Below are 22,888 nucleotides of genomic sequence, written 5' to 3'. Positions count from 1 at the left end.
AAGTTTGGGCAGCGTGTGGCTGGCTTTTTATTACCCAGAATCTAGATACATGGTATGTATTTGCTCTTTTTTGACTACCTGCCATCAGAAGCAGGTTAGAAGATAAGGAAGGCCTAGCCCTTTTTCACAAAGGCTGAATGTCAAAAATGGTATCAGACCCAATACAGTCAGAAGCACAGTTGTGGTTTTATTCAACAGGCATGGGACTTTTGACATTAATCAAACTGGAAACCAAACTGGCTCTAGCCCAAGTTCCGGGACAGGAGAGAAAGCAAACACCAGGGTTGCCGCTTTGACAATTGGCCTCAGCTCCCTTCTGCAAAGAACTGAATGAGGCTGTTGATGAGCAAAAAGGAGTTTTATTCCCTTGTGCCAAAACGTTTCAAGTCAGGCTAGTCAGTCACACTCGGGTGAGTAGTTCCCACACAAGAAATGGGGATAGAAGAGGTACTTAATGTTGTACTCTGCTCGGGCTAAGCAGTGAGCAAACTCCTGGTCACACTTGCATATGAGTTCTTGGCATTTGTCCTCCGTTGGTTCTGGAAGAAGTGGAGAAACTGAGGTTAGAACAGGGATTTGCACAGACCTGAAGATAAACACAAGGGAAGCTAGTAAAGCAGGAAACAGGAAAGGTCATAAACTGCATCCGGGTAACACTTCGACAGTTCACCACAGTGATCTCCCTCATCATGACAACTCCCAAGGAAAGTGATATTCAGTCCATTTTACAGAAAACGAAGTTACCAGGGTAATATTTTCAGAGGAAAAGTCCAAAGTCCGTACGCCCTTTTATAAAGCTTCTCTTCTGTAACAGTATTACACTATTGCATTTGAGGATCCAGTTAGACAAGCAGTAGGTGCCTGGGAATCCAGGCTTTTTTTTTTTTTTTTTTTTTTTTTAGCCCTGCTCTGTGTGATCTTACTGTGAACTTTCTGAGCGAAGTCCTCATTTAAAAAGGGGCACTATCCACTTTGCAGGTTTATTATGAAGCCTGGGTAAGAAAGCATATATAAAGTGCCAGGCAGGGGCTTGGCCCTAGGCATGCACACCAACAATGTTGGTTCCACCTGCACTTCCCTACCTTTTCTCTCCAAGTCTCTTTCAGATGCTCCTTCAAGAAAACAGCTTGTTCCCATAGCCAACATAATAGTGGTGAAAAGCTGAACGACTTCCCACTGAAATCTGGAACAAGACAAGGATACCCATTTTCGCCATTCCTATTCAGCATAGTAGTAGAAGTCCTAGCCATAGCAATCAGATAAGAAAAAGAAATAAAGGGTATCCAAATTGGAAGAGAAGAGGTAAAATTGTCATTATATGCAGATGACATGATAACCATATAAAAAAACAGCTTGTTTTAGGTAACAATTGTATATTCCATCTCTTCCTTCCATCTTGGGCCTATTTTATACAGAGATGCAAAGGCTGCCACCCAAAGATAAATCTCCCTCTACCTTGGGAATTTTGCTGCTACAGAATCATTCCTTTGGGTTCGAAAGATTTTGTGATCTTCAAGTTGTATCTATTAATCTAGAAGATATAACAGCTCTGGATACGTCACCTGCCTTTGACTGTGAGTTTTTATTTATTCACAAAATGGGCAGTGGAGGTGAGCGGTGTTGGGGGAGGGCAGGGGACACCCACTATTAAATCCTTCCAAATTTCTTCCACAGGCACAGTAAAGCATGAGCTTGGAGGTAGGCAGCTCAGCCATGGATATAGTTCCTTTGGACACATCACTTCATCCTTCCCAGGCTGCTTCCACAGGGTCCACACGAGGATACTAAAAGTACCTACTTCTAAGGGCTGTTGGGAGAATGAAAAGAGACGAAGTCAGCAAAATGTAGGGCATACAGCAGGTGCTTATGAGCTGTAGCTGACCTCCTTAAACTGCCAGCTAATCTTAAAGATCTCCTCTTAAAATGCACAGGTTCCTTAGAGATCCTAGGAAGATGAAGCATGAGAGTCAGAAAATTCAGCTTCTGTCTCAGGGCAACACTCAGAGAGCTTGGCAGCACCTGGCGTGATGAACAGGGGCAGGGTCGGGGGATGTCAAGCAGGAGGCAGGGGGCCTGAGACCTTCTGACCCTGTAATGAGCTGAGCTGATTAAAGGTGTTTATCAGCATGACTGCACACAGGGTTTCCCAAACTCAGGCTCATGGCAGCCTCAAGATGATAGCTTTATGTGTGCCCGCTCACTCAGTCTTGTCTGACCCTTTTGTGATCCCATGGACTGTAGCCCACCAGGCTCCTCTATCCATGAGATTTTCCATGCAAGAATACTGGAGTGAGTTGCCATTTTATTCTCCAAGGGATCTTCCCAACCCAAGGTAATCATATTCATGTCTCTTGCATTGCAGGCAGATTCTTTACCACTGAGCCACCAGGGATATCTTTAAATCCCCTTTATTTTTAATAGTCAATTATTAAATAAATTATGATTTAATTATATTAAATAGTATTAAATTGCATTAAATAAATCGTCACTGACATAAATGGAAAACCAAAATCTTATACCACAAATATATAAAACTGATTAAGAAAAAAAGCCAGTGAAGATAAAGTTCTAATATCAGAGTCTAGTTAAATGCTGTTACCCACCTGAAGGCTATGAGCCCCTAGAATGGAGTGTCTTAGTTTTAAAAAAGGAAGATTAGTGTAAGAGAGGTTTACCCTCTCTAGCAGTCAGACCATCATGCAAGCGATACTTCCTCCTTGACTAACTGGAGAAATTAGCAAAGGACTGAAAGGGAAAATCCTTCTCACTTAAATTCATTTATTAAGCTTCTCACACTCTGGGAAACTATTGAGAGAGAAGGCAAAACACAAACACCTCCAACTCCAAGAGGCTGTGTTTAAACACTCTGCCTTGGGGATTCGCTGGCGGCCCAGGGGTTAGGACTCCAAACTTTCACTGCCATGGGCATAGACTGGATCCCTGGTCAGGAGACTAATATCCCAAGCCATGCTGCATGGCCAAAAAAGCAAAACGAAATTTTAAAATACAGAACAAAAAATTGCATTGGTTATAATTCAGTAAATGGTAACAGAAAAAGTCGAGATGATGGAAGCCTGAGTTAACTGTGCAATTTCGTGAAGGGCTGGCTCTGTGGTCCCCATCTCACCCAGTCCTCTCAGGGCAGGGCCACTGGCACTAGAGGCATGCAGAGCCCTCTGGGGCTCTTGGGCACAAGGCCTTTGTGCCCCTCACTTCTTTGATTATAGGAAACAGCCTTCCTTCAGCCTCCATGATTTCTCCATGAGTTCCTCCAACTCCTTCCCTGAGTTCCAATAGGCAGAGTCAGTTCAGTTTAGTTCAGTCGCTCAGTCGTGTCCGACTCTTTGCGACCCCATGAATCGCAGCATGCCAGGCCTCCCTGTCCATCACCAACTTCCGGAGTTCACTCAGACTCGCATCCATCGAGTCAGTGATGCCACCCAGCCATCTCATCCTCTGTCATCCCCTTCTCCTCCTGCCCCCGATCCCTCCCAGCATCAGAGTCTTTTCCAATGAGTCAACTCTTCGCATGAGGTGGCCAAAGTATTGGAGTTTCAGCTTTAGCATCAGTCCTTCCAAAGAACACCCAGGGCTGATCTCCTTTAGAATGGACTGATTGGATCTCCTTGCAGTCCAAGGGACTCTCAAGAGTCTTCTCCAACACCACAGTTCAAAAGCATCAATTCTTCGGCACTCAGCTTTCTTCACAGTTGACATTCTAGGAATCCGCGAACTAAAATGGACTGGAATGGGTGAATTTAACTCAGATGACCATTATATCTACTACTGCGGGCAGGAATCCCTTAGAAGAAATGGAGTAGCCATCATGGTCAACAAAAGAGTCCGAAATGCAGTACTTGGAGGCAGAGTCAAGCAGTTGTTAACTAGGGAAGGGAAAGGATGGGAGACCAGGGAGAAACAGTCAAGAGCAGCCTTGGGGCAAGGTCCTGTTTTCCTACCAACAGATCCACGCAAGAATGTCTTTGGGATATTTTGCAGATACTGAAAGGCTTCCAGGTGGGAGAAGTTACCAGTAGTATGCTGCCCATAAGCGCATAGGCCTCAGGCTAGTTGGACTTGAAGGTTGATGATGTTGACTCCCAGTTACCTCACCACCAACCCACCAGAAGAATATCCTCGAGCTGATCACTCCCTCTTTGGACAATTACTATAAAACTTCTCACTATCTTCCCAAGTGGGTTTTGAGGGCATAAGCCTGCTCTGTCCCCCACTTTGCCTGACAAAGCAAAAAAACCTATCCTTTTCTACTTTGCCCAAAATTCTGCCTCCAAGATTTGATTCAGCACCGGTGTACAGAGAAGCTGAGCTTTTGGCATCAGCACCCCAACCTTACAGAAGAAAAATCCAGAGAAGAGGTATAGGGACTGATCCCCAGTTCAGCTCTGCCTGATCCCAGGCCTCCTGGCTTGTATGCCAGAAGGGAATAGGGTGTCAACTCAGGGGACTCCTCTGCCCTTACAAATCTAAGTTTTAAGACAGGATTTTTTTTTTTTTATTAACTTAAAAAAAATTTTGCCAAATATCAAAATGAATCCACCACAGGTATACATGTGTTCCCCATCCTAAACCCTCCTCCCTCCTCCCTCCCCATACCATCCCTCTGGGTCGTCCCAGTGCACCAGCCCCAAGCATCCAGTATCGTGCATTGAACCTGGACTGGCATCTCATTTCATACATGATATTTTACATGTTTCAATGCCATTCTCCCAAATCTTCCCACCCTCTCCTTCTCCCACAGAGTCCATAAGACTGTTCTATACATCAGTGTCTCTTTTGCTGTCTCGTATACAGGGTTATCATTACCATCTTTCTAAATTCCATATATATGCGTTAGTATACTGTATTGGTGTTTTTCCTTCTGGCTTACTTCACTCTGTATAATAGGCTCCAGTTTCATCCACCTCATTAGAACTGATTCAAATGTATTCTTTGTAATGGCTGAGTAATACTCCATTGTGTATATGTACCATAGCTTTCTTATCCATTCATCTGCTGATGGACATCTAGGTTGCTTCCATGTCCTGGCTATTATAAACAGTGCTGCGATGAACATTGGGGTACATGTGTCTCTTTCCCTTCTGGTTTCCTCAGTGTGTATGCCCAGCAGTGGGATTGCTGGATCATAAGGCAGTTCTATTTCCAGTTTTTTAAGGAATCTCCACACTGTTCTCCATAGTGGCTGTACTAGTTTGCATTCCAACCAACAGTGTAAGAGGGTTCCCTTTTCTCCACACCCTCTCCAGCATTTATTATTTGTAGACTTTTGGATCGCAGCCATTCTGACTGGTGTGAAATGGTACCTCATAGTGGTTTTGATTTGCATTTCTCTGATAATGAGTGATGTTGAACATCTTTTCATGTGTTTGTTAGCCATCTGTATGTCTTCTTTGGAGAAATGTCTATTTAGATCTTTGGCCCATTTTTTGATTGGGTCATTTATTTTTCTGGAGTTGAGCTGTAGGAGTTGCTTGTATATTTTTAAATCAGTCCATAAATCTGCCTGCACCTGGTCTTAGTTGCAACATGTGGAATCTAGTTTTATGACAAGGAATCGAACCCTTGAAGGCGGGAGGAGAAGCGGACGACAGAGGATGAGATGGTTGGATGGCATCACTGACTCAATGGACATGAGTTTTAGGAAACTCCGGGAGATAGTGAAGGACGGGAACCCTGGCGTGCTGCAATTCATTGGGGTTGCAGAGAGTCAGACATGACTTGGTGACTGAACAACAACAATCTATTCTTTTAATAGAGCTTTTTAAAATTACTCAATGTATTTTAATTGGAGGGTAATTACTTTACAATATTGTGATGGTTTTTGCCATTAATGACATGGGAAGCAACTTATATTTAAGAAAACTTAAGGGGTACAAAACACACTGCTATATTTTTTATGTATTATGCACTCAAAGACAAAACAAGAACAGCACCAGAAAATTAATCAAATGGAGGTCTGGGTAGTGTCAATAGGAGTTTTATTTCCCACAAACCTTTTGTGGGAAAAGTTATAATTTGAAACTTTTCTACTTTGAGCCATACAGTGCTTTCATTGTGGAAAAGTGATCTCAATTAACCAAATGTGAGCGGCCGCTATTTTGAATTTAGTTTACATTACTTATTAGACTTAAAATATCTATACCACTCAGTGATGAAAGAAGGTGGCTTGTGGGGTCTTTGATGGCCCTCCTCCTCCCTAATCTTCACCAGGCCTCCCTTTAGCACCTCCCCAGCTTCTACAATAAATACAATTTTCATTGTTTAAATGCCCTTGCAGAGTAAATACTCCTTCAGGACAAGTCCTCCAATCTCCCTTTCAGGCTGCCCGCCAGCCCTTTCTACATATAAATTCTAGTAAGTAAGTAAGTAGTTAGTCGCTCAGTCATGCCCAACTGTTTGAGACCCCATGGACTGCAGCCCACCAGGCTCCTGTGTCCATGAGATTTTCCAGGCAAGGATACTGGAGTGGGTTGCCATTTCCTTCTCTAGGAGATCTTCCCAACCCAGGGATTGAACCTGGGTCTCCTGCACTGCAGGCAGATTCTTTACCGACTGAGCTACAAGGGAAGTCCATTATTCTAAGGGTGCCTCTGACACCATCTGACCCTACAATTCTAAGACTCCATGTTGCAAAGGCCTCTCACAGGTGCACAAAGCCTTATAAACAACCACAGTCTCTGCAAAATGAAGTACATTGGTGCCACAGACTGGCCATTCTCAGCTGCGGGCTGTTGTATCCCCCACGGGGCTTGGGGTAGTGTCTAGAGACATCTTTGGCTGTTCCATGCAGAGGGTAGGGGGTTTGCTACTGGCATCTGGTTGGTAGAGACCAGGATGTTACTAAACATCTGCAATGCCCAGGATGGCTCCCACACCAGAGATCCAGCCTCAAATGTCCATAGTGTCAAGATGGAGACACTCTGCCACAGGTGATTGTCAGACTTTAAAAGAATGAGGCTGGGGCTTCTCTGGTGGCTCAGTGGTAGAGACTCCATCTGCCAATGCAGGAAACATGGGTTTGATCCCTGGTCTGAGAAGATCCCACAGGCCATGCAGCAACTAAGCCCATGAGCCACAACTATTGAGCCTGAGCCCTAGAGCCCAAGAGCGACCGCTACCGAGCCCACGCACCCTAGAGCCCATGGTCCACAATAAAAGAAGGCAGGGCAGTGAGAAGCCTCCACACCGCAACTAGAGAACGCCCATGCAGTAACAAAGATCCACCACAGCCAAAAATAAATACATACAATAAATATATATTTAAGAATGAGGCCAACCTAGATGTTCCAAGATGTCCAAGACACAATATTAAGTGCAAAAAAAAAAAAAAAACCATGATGTACATAATGTGATCTGATTTTTGTTCTTTTTTAAAAAAAAATTATTTATTTTATGTATTTTTGGCTGGCGGGGTCTTCGTTGCTGTGAGTGGATTTTGGTTGTGACGAGCAGGGCTACTCTCGAGTTGCAGCGTGCAGGCTTCTCAGTGCGGTGCCTCTGTGGCGACTCTTGGGCTCTACAGCACAGGCTCCATAGTTGTGGCACCCGGGTTTAGCTGCTCCAGGGCATATTGGATCTTCCCGGACCAGGGATCGAACCTGCATCCTCTGCATTGGCAAGCAGATTCTTAACCACTGGACCACCAGGGAAGTCCTGATATTTGTTCTTGTTTGTCTGTTTACACATGCATAAATCTGGAGGAAAACAACATGCCAAGCAACAGAAGCTAGTTAACACTGGTGGATGAAGCCTAACTTCCTACATTACAGTGATTCTGGGATGTTTTGATTTTCCACAACAAACATGGATTAGGTTTGAATCAGAAAAGGCATGTGCATGGATGGACAGACAGATGGATGGACAGATGGAAAGATAGATAAAACTAATACGTAAAAATTGGTAAATGAACCAGCTGGTACCAGAGCCAGCACTGTTACCAGTAAAATTTCTACGGGCCACACCCTTGGAACGTGACCTGGTGGGCTAGGGACTTCTGAGGAAAGAGCCACTGAAGCTCCAAGGTTGCACTGTTCCTGCAGAGTTGGCCAAAGGAGAGCTGTCTAAGGACAGGGGGACTGGCACAAACACTCCAGCCATTTCCGCTTCCCTCCCCCGTCCATGGGAGTCCCCCGGCTCCACCTTCCACTACCTCCACTGGTGTCGTCTGTCCAAGGCACTTCTCACCCAGATCCCTGCAACAGCCTCACAGGGGGACCTATTTGCCACCCTTGTTCCCTCCAGCTATATTCCTTGCAGCAACCAGAGTGGAAGATCCCCTGGAGAAGGGAATGGCTACCCATTCCAGTATTCTTATCTAGAGAGTTCCATGGACAGAGGAGCCTGGCAGGCTGTAGTCCATGAGGTCGCAGAGTCGGACATGACTGAGCAACTGACACTTTCATTTTTCATTTTCATGCATAGTACCTCATTGATTTCTTTTCCAACAAGTGCTTATAAAAGCAATTGGCATGGACACTATTTCCTGCTCTCTTTTCCGACCACAGAGCCTTGCTCCTCTGTTTTGCCCATCAGGGAGCCTGACACAGAATAGATTCTCAATAATGGTTGTTGGGAGAATATAGAAAAAACATACATCATTTCCAATTCTTGTACAAACCCAGCACCAGAGTTTTATTATTCCCATTTTACAGAAAAGGAAAGTGAGGCTTGCGGGATTCAGTAACTTGTCCAAGGCTACAGATCTGGGAAACAGTGTACCAGGATTCCAGCCCAGCATCTCCTGACCCAATGTCTGTCCCTCCGCTATGCTCCCCACTTCTCCCTGAGCAAGAAAATCCTTTGAAAAATAAGGCTTGGTCTCACTATTCTATGGCCTCAGAAGCCCAACAGATTCATGTTATTCAAGAATAATAAAAAACTGAAAAGGAAACCTAGCTCCCAAGGGTTAAGTTTAAAATAAAGGCCTGCTGGTAAATATTATTATATGCTTAACATTTAAAAAAAAAATATTTGTCAAGCCCATAAATGGAAAATGGGCCACACCTGTAATTAAGCAAACAGCTAAGTTCAGAATATCTCCAAACAGAATAAGAGAATATTTTTAGCCAAAAAAATGCATAATAGATATTTTGGTTCTCTTCATTCGGTTCAGGGAAAGCAGTTCTGTAAATAGGCACAGCCCCACTAGCTGACACACTAATAAGTATTTCACAAATATCATTTTTAGATGTGTGTGTGTGTGTGTGTGTGTGTGTGCGCGTGCGCACGCTCAGTTGTGTCTGACTCTTTGTGACTCCATGGACTGTAGCCCACTAGACTCCTCTGTCCATGGGATTCTCCAGGCAAGAATACTGGAGTGGGTTGCCATTCCCTTCTCCAGGGGATCTTCCCCACCGAGGGATCGATCCCATGTCTCTTGCATCTCCTGCATCAGAGGCAGGTTCTTTACCATTTGTGCCACCTGGGAAGCCCTTTCACATGGTTAGGGGCAGCAGAACATGCAGGTTGAAGGGAGAAGAGAAAGGTCTTTAACATATTTTCCGCTCAAGGTCCACTTCTCCTCTCCACTCACAATGGAAGGGGGCAGTGTGGGGACAGAGAATACGCCCAGAAGTGGGCTTATCATCACCAGGTTAAGCAAGTCACTTCTTTCCCTGGGCTTCATTTCCCTGCAGCTCTAAGTGAGATGGTTGGATGAGATGTTGTCTGGGACATTTTCAGTCCTTGATTGACTGAATTAAGGACTCCATATTAATGTCTCCATATTAATTCAGCTTTGCTCTGTGTCAACTCTTAATGTAGACTAAGAAGACATGGCTAAGAATCTGTGCATATCTAAGAATATCCTTCTATGTAACCCTTAGTATAGCCTCCTTGCCTCTAGAGCAGACCAAGTCTGTAGAAGCTGGGGTTTCAGTGAAAAATCACACCAGACCTTCAGTTCTCTGAGGTGGAGGCAGTGGGGATCAGAGAGAAGTTCAGATAAGGGTGAGGGATGGAGGAGAGAGGAGGGGAGAAAGTAGCAACCTCCATCCAATCTGGATATCACATGATAAACTCTTTCTTTTTCATCTTTGCAACATCCATCTTCCAGGTAAGAAAACAGGCTCAGAGATGACACCAATCTAAGGGCCAAGTGATTTTCAACAAAAGTACCAAGACAATTTAACAGGGACAAAAGAGTCTCTTCACCAAATGGTTCTGGAACAACTGAATATCCATATGCCAAAGAATAAACGTGGACTCCTACCACCCACCATTGACAAAAACCAACTCAAAGTAGATCAATGACCTAAAGTTAAGAGTTCAGTGAAAAAGAATATATAACTGAGTCACTTCACTGTTCAGCAGAAATTAACACAACATTGTAAATCAATAATACTTCAATAAAATGTTAAAAAATAAAAGAGTTCAAACTATAAAACTGTTTGAAGAATATAGGGGTAAATCTTCATGACCTTGGATCTGGTGACAAATTCTTAGATAGGATACCAGAAACGCAATCAACAAAAGACAAAATTGGGACTTCCCTAGTGGTGTGTGGTTAAGAATCTGCCTTCCAAAGCAGGGAGGTGAGCGTGATCCCTGACTGGAGAATTAAGATCCTACATGCTGCAGAGCAACTAAGCCTGCACACCCCAACTAAAGAGACCACACGCTCTGGAGCCCTAACACCACAACTACTGAGCCTGGGCATTCCGGAGCCCATGCACCACAGCTGGAGAAGTCCACTTGCCATAACGGAGATGAGTTCAGCCCCAAAATAAAAAAGACAAAATTGATAAATTGGGCTTTATCAAAATTAAAACTTTTGTATACCAAAGACATTATCAAGAAAATAAAAAGGCAACAGAATGATAGGAAATCTTTTGCAAATCACATATATGATAGAGTCCAGTATCCAGAATAAGAAACTCTCACAATTCAACAACAATAGGACAAGCTACTCAATGAGCAGAAGACTTGAATAGACATTTTTCCAAAGAGGATGGAAAAATGACCAACCAGCACATGAAAAGATGTTCAACATCATTACTCATGAGAAAAAGGCAAGTCAAAATCACAATGAGATACACTAATTATCTCCACTAAATAATAAATAAAAATAGCAAATGTTGGCAAGGCTGTGGAGAAATACCCTATACATTGATAAGAATGTAAAACAGCGCAGCACCTATAGCAAAAATTGGTGTGGAAGTGTTAGTCACTCACTCATGTCTGAATCTTTGTGACCCTATGGACGATAGCTCACCAGGCTCCTCTGTCCATGGGATTCTCCAGGCAAGAATATTGGAGTGGATAGCCATTGTCTTCTCCAGTGAATCTTCCTGACCAAAGGATCAAACCCAGATCTCCTGCATTGCAGGCAGATTCTTTACCATCTGAGCCACCAGGGAAGGGTTCCTCAAAAAGTAAAATGGAATTACCAGACGATGCAACAATTCCACTCCTATGTATATGCCCGCAAAGAAATGAAGACATGTATTCAAATAAATATTTGTTCACAAATGTTCACAGCAGTACTATTCCCAGTAGTTAAAAGGTGGGAATGTAACAGGAAGAAAAGGGGCAGGGCACAACTTGTGAAAGAATGACATAACCCAAGGACACAACATAAACCAATTAGAATCAAATGGGCCAAGATGGCAGACAACACTAGACCTTGATCCTCAATCAGCAAGTGTCGTGACACATGACACCCAGAGGTGCCATCAGAGTTCCAAGGCACTGTCAAAAGACCAAGGAGTGGGCAGTGGACCAAATCCTGGAACTCTCCACCTCTTCCCAAAAATAGTTGGAATAATCCTCCCACTCATTAGCATGTGAAATTACCCAGCCTATAAAAACCAACCACACCACATTCTGTGGGCCACACTCACCCTCTGCAATGGCCCACACTCTATGGAGTGTGCTTCTCTCTGAATCTGAATAAATCCACTTCTCACCAATCACTTTGTCTCTCACTGAGTTCTTTCTGCGATGAGACATCAAGAGCCTGAGCTTCATTAGGTCCTGAAACCAGGTACCATGGGTTTTGGCTGGGTTTGAGTCCCAGCCATGTGAGCTCAGTTGGTAAAGAATCTGCCTGCAATGCAGGAGACCCTGGATTGATTCCTGGGTCGGGAAGATCCCCTAGAGAAGGGATAAGGCCACCCACTCCAGTATTCTTGGGCTTCCCTTGTGGCTCAGCTGGTAAAGAATTTTCCTGCAATGTGGGAGACCTGGGTTCGATTCCTGGATTAGGAAGATCCCCTGGAGAAGGGAATGGCTACCCACTCCAGTATTCTGGCCTGGAGAATTCTATGGACTGTCCATGGAGTTGCAAAGAGTTGGACACAACTGAGCAACTTTCACTTCACTTCACTTCATGTGGGTTCAAGTCCCAGTCTGAGGTAAACGGTTTCAGAAACAATACAATGTCCTACAATGAATGAAGGGATAAACAAAATGTAGTATATACCTACAATGGAATATTATTCAGTCATAAAAAGGAATGAAGTTCAGATACATGCTACAACATGAATGAACCTTGAAAACATGAGGCTAAGTGAAAGAAGTCAGACACAAAAGGCTTATTGTATGACATCATTTATAGGAAATACCTAGAATAGGTAAATCCATAGAGATTGAAAGCAAATTGGTGGTTGCCAGATGCTGGAAGGAGGAGGAATAGAAGCTGAGCACTTGACAGGTACGTGATTTTGGGGGGATGTTGATGAAAATGTTTTGGGAACCCCTGGTGGTCCAATGGTTAACAATCTGCCTGCCAATTGCAGGGGACACATTACTGGTCCAGGAAGATGCCACATGTCATGGAGCTACAAAGCCTGAGTCAAACAACTACTGAGCCCACACGGCCTAGAGCCCTGCTTCACAACAGGAAAACCCACCGCAAGGAGAAGCCTGTGCACAGCTGGAGAGTAGCCCCCACTTGCCGTAACTAGAGAAAGCGCACACGTCAGAGAAGACCCCACGCATCCAAGAATAAATTAAAAAGAAGACGTTTTGGAAATTGAAGTTATGGTTGGAGGACGTTGTGAATGCATTACATATCACTGAAAGGTACACTTTAAAATGGCTAATTTTAAGTTATGCTCAGTTAAAAGTAAAAAGAAAAAAAAAGTTATGGAGTCTGTTGTCTGTTTCATTTCTAGCTCCTCAGATAACTTGGAGTCTCACTGCCCAAATCCCAGTCTTATCTACATCGTGCCTGTACAATTATTCACATCCTGTTTCTTCCCTTGATCTGGCTTTTTAAATTTGTGTGAACAGAAACTGTAAATGGAAAACACCATCCATCAGAAGATAATCCTAAAAACAAATACTTCATTCCTTTTCTTACTGGTTCGTTTTGAAAACCAGTAAGATTGCCCTGAGGTGCAAAATATATTTAACCACAGGTTTATTTTTCTTTCAGCTTTACAGGTAGCCAGTCATGTAAAATGTACAGTGGTATCAGGTTATGTTACAATTATCCTCATTAAATACATGCTGCTTGTGGTTAAAGAGAAGTAACAGACAGATAGATGACAGATGGATAGATATGAAGGATTTTTTAAAGCCAGAATTAAATTTAAGAATAGAACTGTTTTTGAATAATGTTATAAGCCAGAAATCTCCTCTCTCTGTTCAAAAGGTTCAGGGAGGGTCCCACAGATGTTTTAGCTAAATTAAAACTGACTCTAACTTCACAAAATTGGAAGGATTAAAAGAAAATTGAAAGAGAAATCACTTTCTCTTGAGGGCGTTCAGGGTTACTCAGAACTGTGTTCATGTCCTTCCCTAAATCCTGGGCTCCATAAAATTGTGCCTGGTCTTGCTCATCGGAGGTTCTGTGTTGGGTCATTTCTTGAACAGACCATTAAGGACATCTATTAGGCATGAAATGCCATGACACTCTCACTTCATCCTCACCACAGGCCAGCTTGATTTTTACCCCATAGTTTACCAGTGAGGAAACTGAGGCCCCAGGAGATCAGGGCTTGGTGACGTCACAGAATCTGAATCACAGACCAAGCTGTCAGCCACAGGCCAGGGTCTGCAAACTCAGACATCCCCTGGGGCCAGCAGTGCTAACACAAAGGGGACCCATTAGACACAAGCATACTCTTTATTCTGATAAGTAAATGGGCTCGCTCACCACTCTCATTTTTCTCAAATCATTCAGCCTTTGGACCTACCTTCTGTTTTCCTAGGTTTGACAGAAAAATTCCTTTTCCTTAACAAAATCAACAGCACAGGAGAAATGAACTATGGTAATTGACCCTTGGCCACAATGTCGGAGAGACAATAGGGCATGGTGGAGACTGGGGCAGATGAGAGAATGGCCCTACCTACAGCGGGAAGCCCCTCTATGTTCCAGCCAATGGCTGCTGCTGGGTGTTACGTTGGGAACTCACCACACTTGACACTCTGACTGACACAATTCCAGGAGTAGGGCTGCAACTTGGGATTGCAGCCGGAGTTCTCGGCATGTGTATAGCAGCAGTCGTGCGCATGGCAGCACCTGTGGATAGCAGACGGACAGACCAAGGGCTGAGTGAGGGCAAGGATGGTCCCTTGGCCATCCTCCTGTGCCATAACTTCAGGAGAATGAAGACCCACAGGGGAGAGCATCTTCTGGTCCAGGCTTTGTTCCTGAGAATCCCTGTCCTGGGAATTAATTCCACCGACCCCAGTGTGTCTTGGCCTACCCCTATCTCTCCTCCATGCTCAAGTCTGGCCCTTGCCTGCCTCAGTCTCTGAGCCTCTCAGCTCCAGCCATGCTGGCCCCTTCCAGCCATACCTTCCCTGCCTCCTGACTTTGCCCCCAGTCTGCCTCTGCCTGGGAAAACTTCCTGCCCACTCTTCCTGCTTGAGGTCTCAGCCCAAGCACCAGCCCCCAACCCCAGGATGGGGGAGGCAGACAAGTCTCCAGATGCAGTGGGCATGGGCGAGAAAACCTAGGATGCAAGTGACGGGATTCTGGGAGCCAGAGGGGATGCCAGGTCCAGCTAGGCTTCAGAGAAGACTTCCAAGAGGGGGTGATGCCTGGAGGGGCTACATCTGGAAAGATGTGCAGGAACCAGACAACCAGAGTGTGGGAGGAAGGGCAGGGCCCGTGGCAGGAGCCTTGGAGGTATGAGGCTGGATAGAGACCTGTCAGTGACAACTATATCCTCTGAGACCCGGAAGAGACAATCAACATTTTGCCCCCTGACCACTCTGGAAATGGATGCGTGTCTGTGGGACCCGGTCTGTAAAATAGGGATCACCATCGGATGGCCATGGCTGTGGTGGCAAATGAGAGGAGCCCGTGGCAAGGTCTAAGCCCACAGCCTGGCACAGAACAGGCCCTTCTCAGCCAGCAGCAGAAGGCAGTGATCAGGGGCGTGAATCCAGCCAGGCCGCCTGGGCTCAAATCCCAGCCCCCACCCCTCACTCTGTATGCGGCTCTAGACAAGTTGATCTCTCTGGGCCTCAGTTTCCTTATCTCTGAAATGGGGTTGTTGTGAGAACTCAAAGGGGCTCTCAGGACAGTTCTGGTGCATAATAAGTCTGATCAGTGATGTATGATTTTTTTTTTTCAGCTAAAGTAATCACCCTGCCAGACTGGGGGCCAGCTGGCACCAAGGTCTGGCCTCATGGGCATGTTGCCCAGGAGACCCTTTGCCTGCAAGGAGCACCATTTTCTGGGGGCTTCGTATCTAAACCCCAACCTCAGTTTTGGGTATTTCCTCATAAGCCTTAAGCACCCCAGGGGGTGGGGACTTTATGCCCCCAGCATGCACTCACCAGTCTATAGCATCCTGGGGCTGGCCATGGCCCCCCAGACCACAAAAGCAGCCGTATTTCACGTAGACCAAGGCAGGGCGAGGGCCAACACAGTCAATAGTCCCGGCCAGTCCTATGAGCCCACGTCGGTGCACATGTGACCTCTGGGGAGCTGGGCGTGGGGGAGGGGGACAAGAGTTAGAGGCTGCAGGTGGGGGCTGGCCTGGCCTGGGGATAGGCACTAGCCTGAAAAGTGTCTGGATGATTTGTTCAGTCGCTCAGTTGTGTCCGACTCTTTGTGACCACGTGGACTGCAGCACACCAGGCTTCCCTTTCCTTCAGTCTCCTGGAGCTTGTTCAAACTCATGTCCATTGAGTTGATGATGCTATCCAACCACCTCATCCTCTGGATGACTATCTCAGGGTTGAATCCTGCTCTCCTTCTTCCTAGCTGTGTGACCTTGGACCATTCAACCTCTCTGTGCCTTGGTTTCCTCATCTTAAAACAGGGGAATAAGGGGACATCTCTCCCCAGAATGGAATGAGATCATGCACGTAAATTACCAGCACACAATGAGCTCTAACTATTATTATCAATATCTTCAAGGCAGCCATGAAGGAGAAAACAGGTCACAGAGCCATGGCCTCTGAAAAAAAAATCATACCTCTAGGCCCTTGCACTGGCTGGTCCCTTTTCCTAGAATGCCCTCATTCTCAATCTTTTGCCAATGTCAACTTCAGACACAGTCGGATTGTGGGTTGTGCGTCTAATGTCTGTCTAGTTGCCCGTCCTGGGCACTGGACATCAGAGATGAACCAAACAGGGTCCCTGCCATCTTCTACAGGGACCTTCCCCACCCCCTCACCACTGCCTTCCAGATTCTTTGCATCACCTCTTATTTTCACTGCCAGAGCACAGATTCCTGCCACACAGGGAGGCCCTGTGACCCCATCCCAGCCATTTCTCTGGATCCTCATGTTGCTGTGGACCATAGCAGAACACAGTTGGTGCGACCGGAACCCCTGCATCTCACATGGGAGAAAGAGGAAGCTCAGATGGGAAGCACGACTCCTACAGTCACGGGGTGGGGTCGGGGGGGGCGCTTCTGACTCCCAATCCAGTGGTTCCTCCTCACCCAATAGCAGCAGGAGAGGGAGGCCTGGGGTGACAGAGGTAAGGGGCATCAAGGACTCCATTGCTTGCGGTCAGGGGCGGTCAAACCCACTGCGACTGGGCATCAGAGAATCCCAGAGCCACTCCTCCTTCTGGTGAGGTCCAAGAGTCCACTCTGGTGTTTGGTCAAAAACCACAATCAGGGACTTCCCGGGAGGTCTAGTGGCTAAGACACTGTGCTTCCAGCACAGGGGGAGGGGTTCAATCACTGGTCACGGAACTAAGATCTCACGTGCTGCTCACAGTCAACAAGTAGAAAACACACGCACACAATCAGCCACAGCGCGGAGAAGCTATTACTTGAACTTCACTGGCACCAGGCACCGTGTTCCCCAATCTACAGGCGACATCTGTTGTCAATCTCTTTGTCCTGTGGGCTGCTAGTTTCCCATTCAAAGATGGAGAGATTGAGGCTAGGAGAGGCAAAAGGACCCATCCTAGGTCCCAGAGCAGGTGAACTGCTGAACAGAAACTTATTCCCATATCGGCCTGACTCCTGGGAGCTCACTCTCCACCCATGGCTCCAGGACTGAGAATCCAGAGATTTGTGGATTCCCTTTCACATTTGTAAAATCTAGAACGAGATTTTATCATGCTGACTTTTCTTTGAAGAATCCAGGTCAAAATTCAAATTCAAATTGTTTTGTTGTTGGGTTGGTTTTTTTCTTTTCTTTTTTTTTTTTTGGTTTTGTTTGGCCGCAAGGCACAGCATGTGGGATCTTAGTTCACTGACCAGGGATTGAACCAGACCCACTGCAGTGGAAACTCAGAGTCTTTCTTATCACTGGGAAGCCAGGGAGTCCCCTCAATTTTCTTTTTTCTCAGTGGAAAAAGGAGCATATTCATCTAGGGGATTGTTGCTGCTGCTGCTGCTAAGTTGCTTCAGTCATGTCTGACTCTGTGCGACCCCATAGACGGCAGCCCACCAGGCTCCCCCGTCCCTGGGATTCTCCAGGCAAGAACACTGGAGTAGGTTGCCATTTCCTTCTCCAATGCATGAAAGTGAAAAGTGAAAGTGAAGTCGCTCAGTCATGTCCGACTCTTAGCGACCCCATGGACTGCAGCCCACCAGGCTCCTCCATCCATGGGATTTTCCAGGCAAGAGTACCAGAGTGGGGTGCCATTGCCTTCTCCGATCTAGGGGATTAGAGATAAACTAAATAGAAACAAAATGTAACAACAAGTTTAGAGTTAAAAGCTTTGCCCTCCTCTCTGGATGACCAGCCCTCACCCTCACAGGACTTGCCCAGGTGCCCACATCTCTGCCTGAAATCTCCCCAGGCTCCCAACCCCCTCCAGGTAAAGCTCAGGGTCCTCACTGAGCCACAGGCCCTGCAGAAGTCCATCCTCTTACCCCTCTGGCACCCTCTCTCAACATGGACCCCACATGGACCCCACTCATCATTTCCTATTCCTCCAATTAAACTTCCCATCACACTGTCACATACACCCTGTATAACAAATGCCCTGACCCCATCCTCACTTAGCTCACTCATCACCTCCTTCTAGAATCTGCCTCCTTGCCATGTGACCACAGGGGACCTTGTCACCCTGTGCTACTCTCTGCTCACAGCAATGACCCTCCAGCCTGGACAGATCTCTGCCCTAGGAGCCCCAGATCCCCTGGCATGAGTGGGCTTTCAGAAAAGGTCCCTTGACCCCTGGATCCACCAAGCCCCATGGAACACTTCCAGTCTAAGCACATCTGGGGACTTCCCCGTGGTCCAGAGGTTACGATTCTGTGCTTTCACTGCAGGGGGCATGGTTTGATTCCCTGGCTGGGGACTTAAGAATCCACCAAAAACAAATAAATAAAAACTTAAAAAAAAAAACAAACAAGCACATCTGAAAAGACCCCCATTCCAAACTCATACCCCAAAGCTGTCCCCAGAGGTCCCCCTACCCTGACTTGACCCTGACTCTGGCATCTCAGGGTCCGGGGCTCAGCCTTAGGGAGAACCCGAGCATGGGTGGATGCCCAGCGCTGGGTTTATAACCAAGGCAAACACTCCCTCTATGCCAACTTAGGTGGGGCAGGTCATTCTGGGGGCTGTTTGCTCTGTCTGCCCACAACAGCCTCTACTGGGAGTGCCAAGGCTGCCCAGGCTTCCTATGGGCCTGAGGGTGTGCATGTGTGTGTGTGTGTGCATGTGTGTGTGTGCATGTGTGTGTGTGTGCATGTGTGTGCCCATGTGATTCTGTGTGTGTGTCTGTGTGTGTGCTCATATGGGGCTGTCTCAGTATCCCTGAGTGTGTGTGTGCATGTTCCCCTTCGTGTGTCTTTGCCTGTGTCTGTGTGTGAGCCTGAGGAGGGCATGGCAACTGACTCCAGTGTTCTTGCCTGGAGAATCCCATGGACAGAAGAGCCTGGCGGGCTACAGTCCTTGGGGTCACAAAGAGTCGGACACGACTGAAGTGACTGAGCATGCATGCAGCATGTGTGTGAGGCCATCCGTGAGCCCAACACCTGTGTACGCAGATTTTGCTGGTGGTGTTCTATGCCTGTGTGTTTCTGAGCTTGTGAGGACCACATATTTCCCTGCGGTATCCATGTAAATGGGGGGTTGCCAAGGGGACCTCTCCAAGGGTGATGTCCAGGAGTGGGTGAGAAGGAGACATCACCTTCTCTGGCTTCAGGTAGGGTTAGGCCCCTTCTCCCCCTGTTCCTTCCAACCTCTGGTGTCTCCCTGGTGGTCCCACTGCAGACCAGGGACAGGCGGAGAGAAGGGTGGGTTCACAGGATCCCAAGTCAGGTGATGGGGAGATCTGATCACTGGAGAGGGTGACAGAGGGGATGTTTGGGGAGGACACAGAGCCCCCCTGGAGAAGATTTCAGGGTCCCTGGAAGGGGTGAATGAGGCAGGGGCTTTGGGGGAAGAGGTGGAGGTGGGGAGGGGGCGACACACGGGACTTCCAGGAAGCCGGGAAGCAATGTGCAGGTGGGCTGCACGAAGGAGGGCTGGGGACTGTAGGGCTCCTGGGTCCCCTGGAAGGGCTGGGGAGTTGGGGTTCTTGCAGGTGGGTGGGGAGGCAGGGTTCCAGGTATCCCGGGGAGGACTGAAGGAGTCCCAGGAAGCCCTGGGTCCTCGGATGGGGGCTCGTCCCTTCACTCACCTGCTCTGAGCCCGGGTTCAGATCCCAGGAGCAGCAGCAGCAACAGCCCTACCTTCGGGCACAAAGGCAGCGGAGCCATCGGACCCATCCGCGGGAGGCAAGTGTGGAGCGGTCTGGCGGGCCACTGCAGTCACCCGGCCGGGGCCGAACCCCCTCCCCACGCCCCGCCCAGCTCCGCCCGACCCCGCCCCCGGCCTCAGTCTCCGGAGCGCCCGGGCGGAGCCGCAGGGGCCGCAGGGGCCGCAGGGGCCGGGGGAGGCGCCGGCCCGCCATCGCGACCTCTGCGTCTTGGTCACCTGATGGGCGCCCGACCCCAGGGAGAATCCGGCCCGGGCTTAGGGGAGAATTACGGACGAAAGGCGTTCAGCGCGCGTCGGGTCGCGGAGTCCCTAGGTGCTCGGTTGCTGTTATCATTACCTGCGAGCCCCTCCCTTCCCGGAGCTCACCTGGGCGTCCGACGGGAGGAGACGTAGGGGAAAGGGAGGGACTGGAAGGATCTTAAAAACTTTAGATGTCCCTAAAGCTTGGCCTCCCTGTCCTTGTCCCTTGTCCCTGCAATCCACTACCCACCGCCAGTCGGAAACGGAGGGGAGCCGACTTGCTCAAGGTCACAGAGTGGCTTCTGGTAAAAAAAAAAAAAAAAAAAAAAGACCGAGGAACAGCGGTGGCAACGGGGAGCCAGGCTGCAGCTGCGTCTCAGCAAACCCCCCACCCCAGCTCCCTCCCGTCCTCAGGCTCTTCTCGGGTGGAGGGCATCAAGTCCTCCAAGAGGCCTCGCGAGGCTGAAAGAGGTACACAGTAGGTGCTCCGTGTCGAAAATAGATGGCACACATCTGTTCCCCTTTGTTCCCGGTGATAGCCCTACCCAATTAGTCATGACTGGTTCTGAGGGGGGAACCCCTCCCCAAGCCCTCCGAAAAATAGTGGCAACTAAGCCCTCCGAAAAATAGTGGCAACTAAGGTGACGTCGCGTATCACCTGCTAAGTGTACTAAGGACTTCGGGTGCACGATTTTACTTCAGAGCCCTGATGTTCTCATTTCCCCAAGAAGAAAGTGAAGCTCAGAGAAGCCAAGAACCAAGAAGTTGGGGAGCCCAGGTTCACATTTATTTCTACATGGTGCCAAACCCCTGTCTGCCTCCTTCGAGGAAAACCTGAGCCTCCGGGCATCCACCTGCCATACTCTGAGGTCACTCTCCCCTTGCTTTGAGGAGTGAGCTTCTCAAAGCAAAACCAGTCTCTCCTCTTGAACACCCAGCATTGGCCTGCTTGGCATAAAACAGGTATCCAGTTAAGGCTTGTCCAAACAGATTATGGGTTTCAGACTCTACAAAACATGGGATAAAAAACATTTTCTTTCTTCTGAAGGTCTTCATGGGCAATGGGGAATGAAATATCCCACATAAATTTAGGGAAAAAGACTTCTGCTTTCAAGGAGCTTCACAATCAATATGCATGGAGGAAAACTCATTTATATTGTTAAAAGTGTTAGTTGCTCAGTCATGTCCAACTCTTTCCTATCATATGGACTGTAGCTCAATAGGCTCCTCTGTCCATGGGACTTCCCAGGCAAGAGTACTGGAGTGGGTTGCCTCCTCCAGGAATCTTCTGGACTCAGGAATCGAACCTGGGTCTCCTGCATTGCAGGCAGGTTCTTTACCGTCTGTGCTAGGTCCATTATAATTAAGAATTTAGGGAATCTGCTTTCAATATTGGAACTTTTGCACCTCAGACTCTACTGCTTTAACTGGTTATCCTCAATATCTGCAATATTTGCAAAACAATTTGTTTCCAATTATGTTAAATAACTGGAGTTTCGAGACCATCACCAAATATGTGAGTGAGTGTATGTTGCTCAGTCCAATCTGACTCTTTGCGACTCTTTATTCTCTGGGTCAGAATACTGGAGTAGGTAACTTTTCCCTTCTCCAGGGGATCTTCCCGACCCAGGGATCAAACCCAGGTCTCCCACATTGCAGACAGATTCTTTACCAGCTGAGCTTCAAGGGAAGTCCCATCACCAAATATACTAAAGATCTACTCTGTCCTTAATATATTTAAAGTAACTCAAATTAAAAGATGCTTACTCCTTGGAAGAAAAGCTATGACCAACTTAGACAGCATACTAAAAACTAGAGACATTACTTTGCCAACAAAGGTCCATCTAGTCAAAGCTATGGTTTTTCCAATAGTCATGTATGGGTGTGAGAGTTGGACTATAAAGAAAGCTGAATGCTCGCTTCGGCAGCACATATACTAAAATTGGAACGATACAGAGAAGATTAGCATGGCCCTTGCGCAAGGATGACACGCAAATTCGTGAAGCGTTCCATATTTTTTAAAATTGACAAAACATTAGCCAGACTCATCAAGAAACAAAGGGAGAAAAATCAAATCAATAAAATTAGAAATGAAAATGGAGAGATCACAACAGACAACACAGAAATACAAAGGATCATAAGAGACTACTATCAACAATTATATGCCAATAAAATGGACAACGTGGAAGAAATGGACAAATTCTTAGAAAAGTACAACTTTCCAAAACTGGACCAGGAAGAAATAGAAAATCTTAACAGACTCATCACAAGCACGGAAATTGAAACTGTAATCAAAAATCTTCCAGCAAACAAAAGTCCAGGTCCAGATGGCTTCACAGCTGAATTCTACCAAAAATTTAGAGAAGAGCTAACACCTATCCTGCTCAAACTCTTCCAGAAAATTGCAGAGGAAGGTAAACTTCCAAACTCATTCTATGAGGCCACCATCACCCTAATACCAAAACCTGACAAAGATCCCACAAAAAAAGAAAACTACAGGCCAATATCACTGATGAACATAGATGCAAAAATCCTTAACAAAATTCTA

General features: G+C 46.8%; 1 protein-coding gene and 1 non-coding gene across 5 annotated transcripts; one reads left to right on the top strand and one right to left on the bottom strand.

Moving 5' to 3' along the window:
• Positions 1–339: 339 nt before the first annotated feature.
• On the bottom strand, positions 340–20,165 carry LOC113883125 (group 10 secretory phospholipase A2-like). 4 transcript variants are annotated; one of them, XM_027526469.1, is made up of 5 exons: positions 20,021–20,162; positions 15,754–15,904; positions 14,379–14,485; positions 1,083–1,183; positions 340–539 (listed from the first exon to the last, which is right to left on the bottom strand). In XM_027526469.1, exons 1-5 carry the CDS (start codon positions 20,106–20,108, stop codon positions 474–476), a joined length of 513 nt encoding a protein of 170 aa, XP_027382270.1. In that variant the 5' UTR covers positions 20,109–20,162; the 3' UTR covers positions 340–473. The 4 variants fall into 4 exon arrangements, with proteins under 4 accessions (XP_027382270.1, XP_027382271.1, XP_027382273.1 ...); XM_027526470.1 differs by lacking the exon at positions 1,083–1,183 and having other exon boundaries at positions 20,021–20,158; XM_027526472.1 differs by lacking the exons at positions 340–539; positions 1,083–1,183 and adding an exon at positions 1,646–1,807.
• Positions 20,166–22,252: 2,087 nt separating this feature from the next.
• Positions 22,253–22,359, top strand: LOC113884033. Its single transcript, XR_003508786.1, has one exon. It is a non-coding gene; the product is annotated as a U6 spliceosomal RNA (small nuclear RNA).
• Positions 22,360–22,888: the final 529 nt, after the last annotated feature.

This window comes from Bos indicus x Bos taurus, chromosome 25 (genome assembly GCF_003369695.1).
Source record: "Bos indicus x Bos taurus breed Angus x Brahman F1 hybrid chromosome 25, Bos_hybrid_MaternalHap_v2.0, whole genome shotgun sequence".
Lineage (NCBI taxonomy): Eukaryota > Metazoa > Chordata > Mammalia > Artiodactyla > Bovidae > Bos > Bos indicus x Bos taurus.
The sequence above is the reverse complement of the archived record's forward strand: the minus strand, read 5'-3'. Positions and strand labels throughout refer to the sequence as shown.

Bases quoted from the DNA above. Each gene is read 5' to 3' on its own strand.
- LOC113883125 (XM_027526469.1), bottom strand. From the start codon at position 20,108: ATGGGTCCGATGGCTCCGCTGCCTTTGTGCCCGAAGGTAGGGCTGTTG. The intron at 15,905-20,020 runs GTGAGTGAAGGG...CCCCACGCCCAG, and splicing joins TGAACCCGGGCTCAGAGCAG to CTCCCCAGAGGTCACATGTG. The intron at 1,184-14,378 runs GTGAGTTCCCAA...GTCTTGTTCCAG, and splicing joins CAGTCAGAGTGTCAAGTGTG to ATTTCAGTGGGAAGTCGTTC.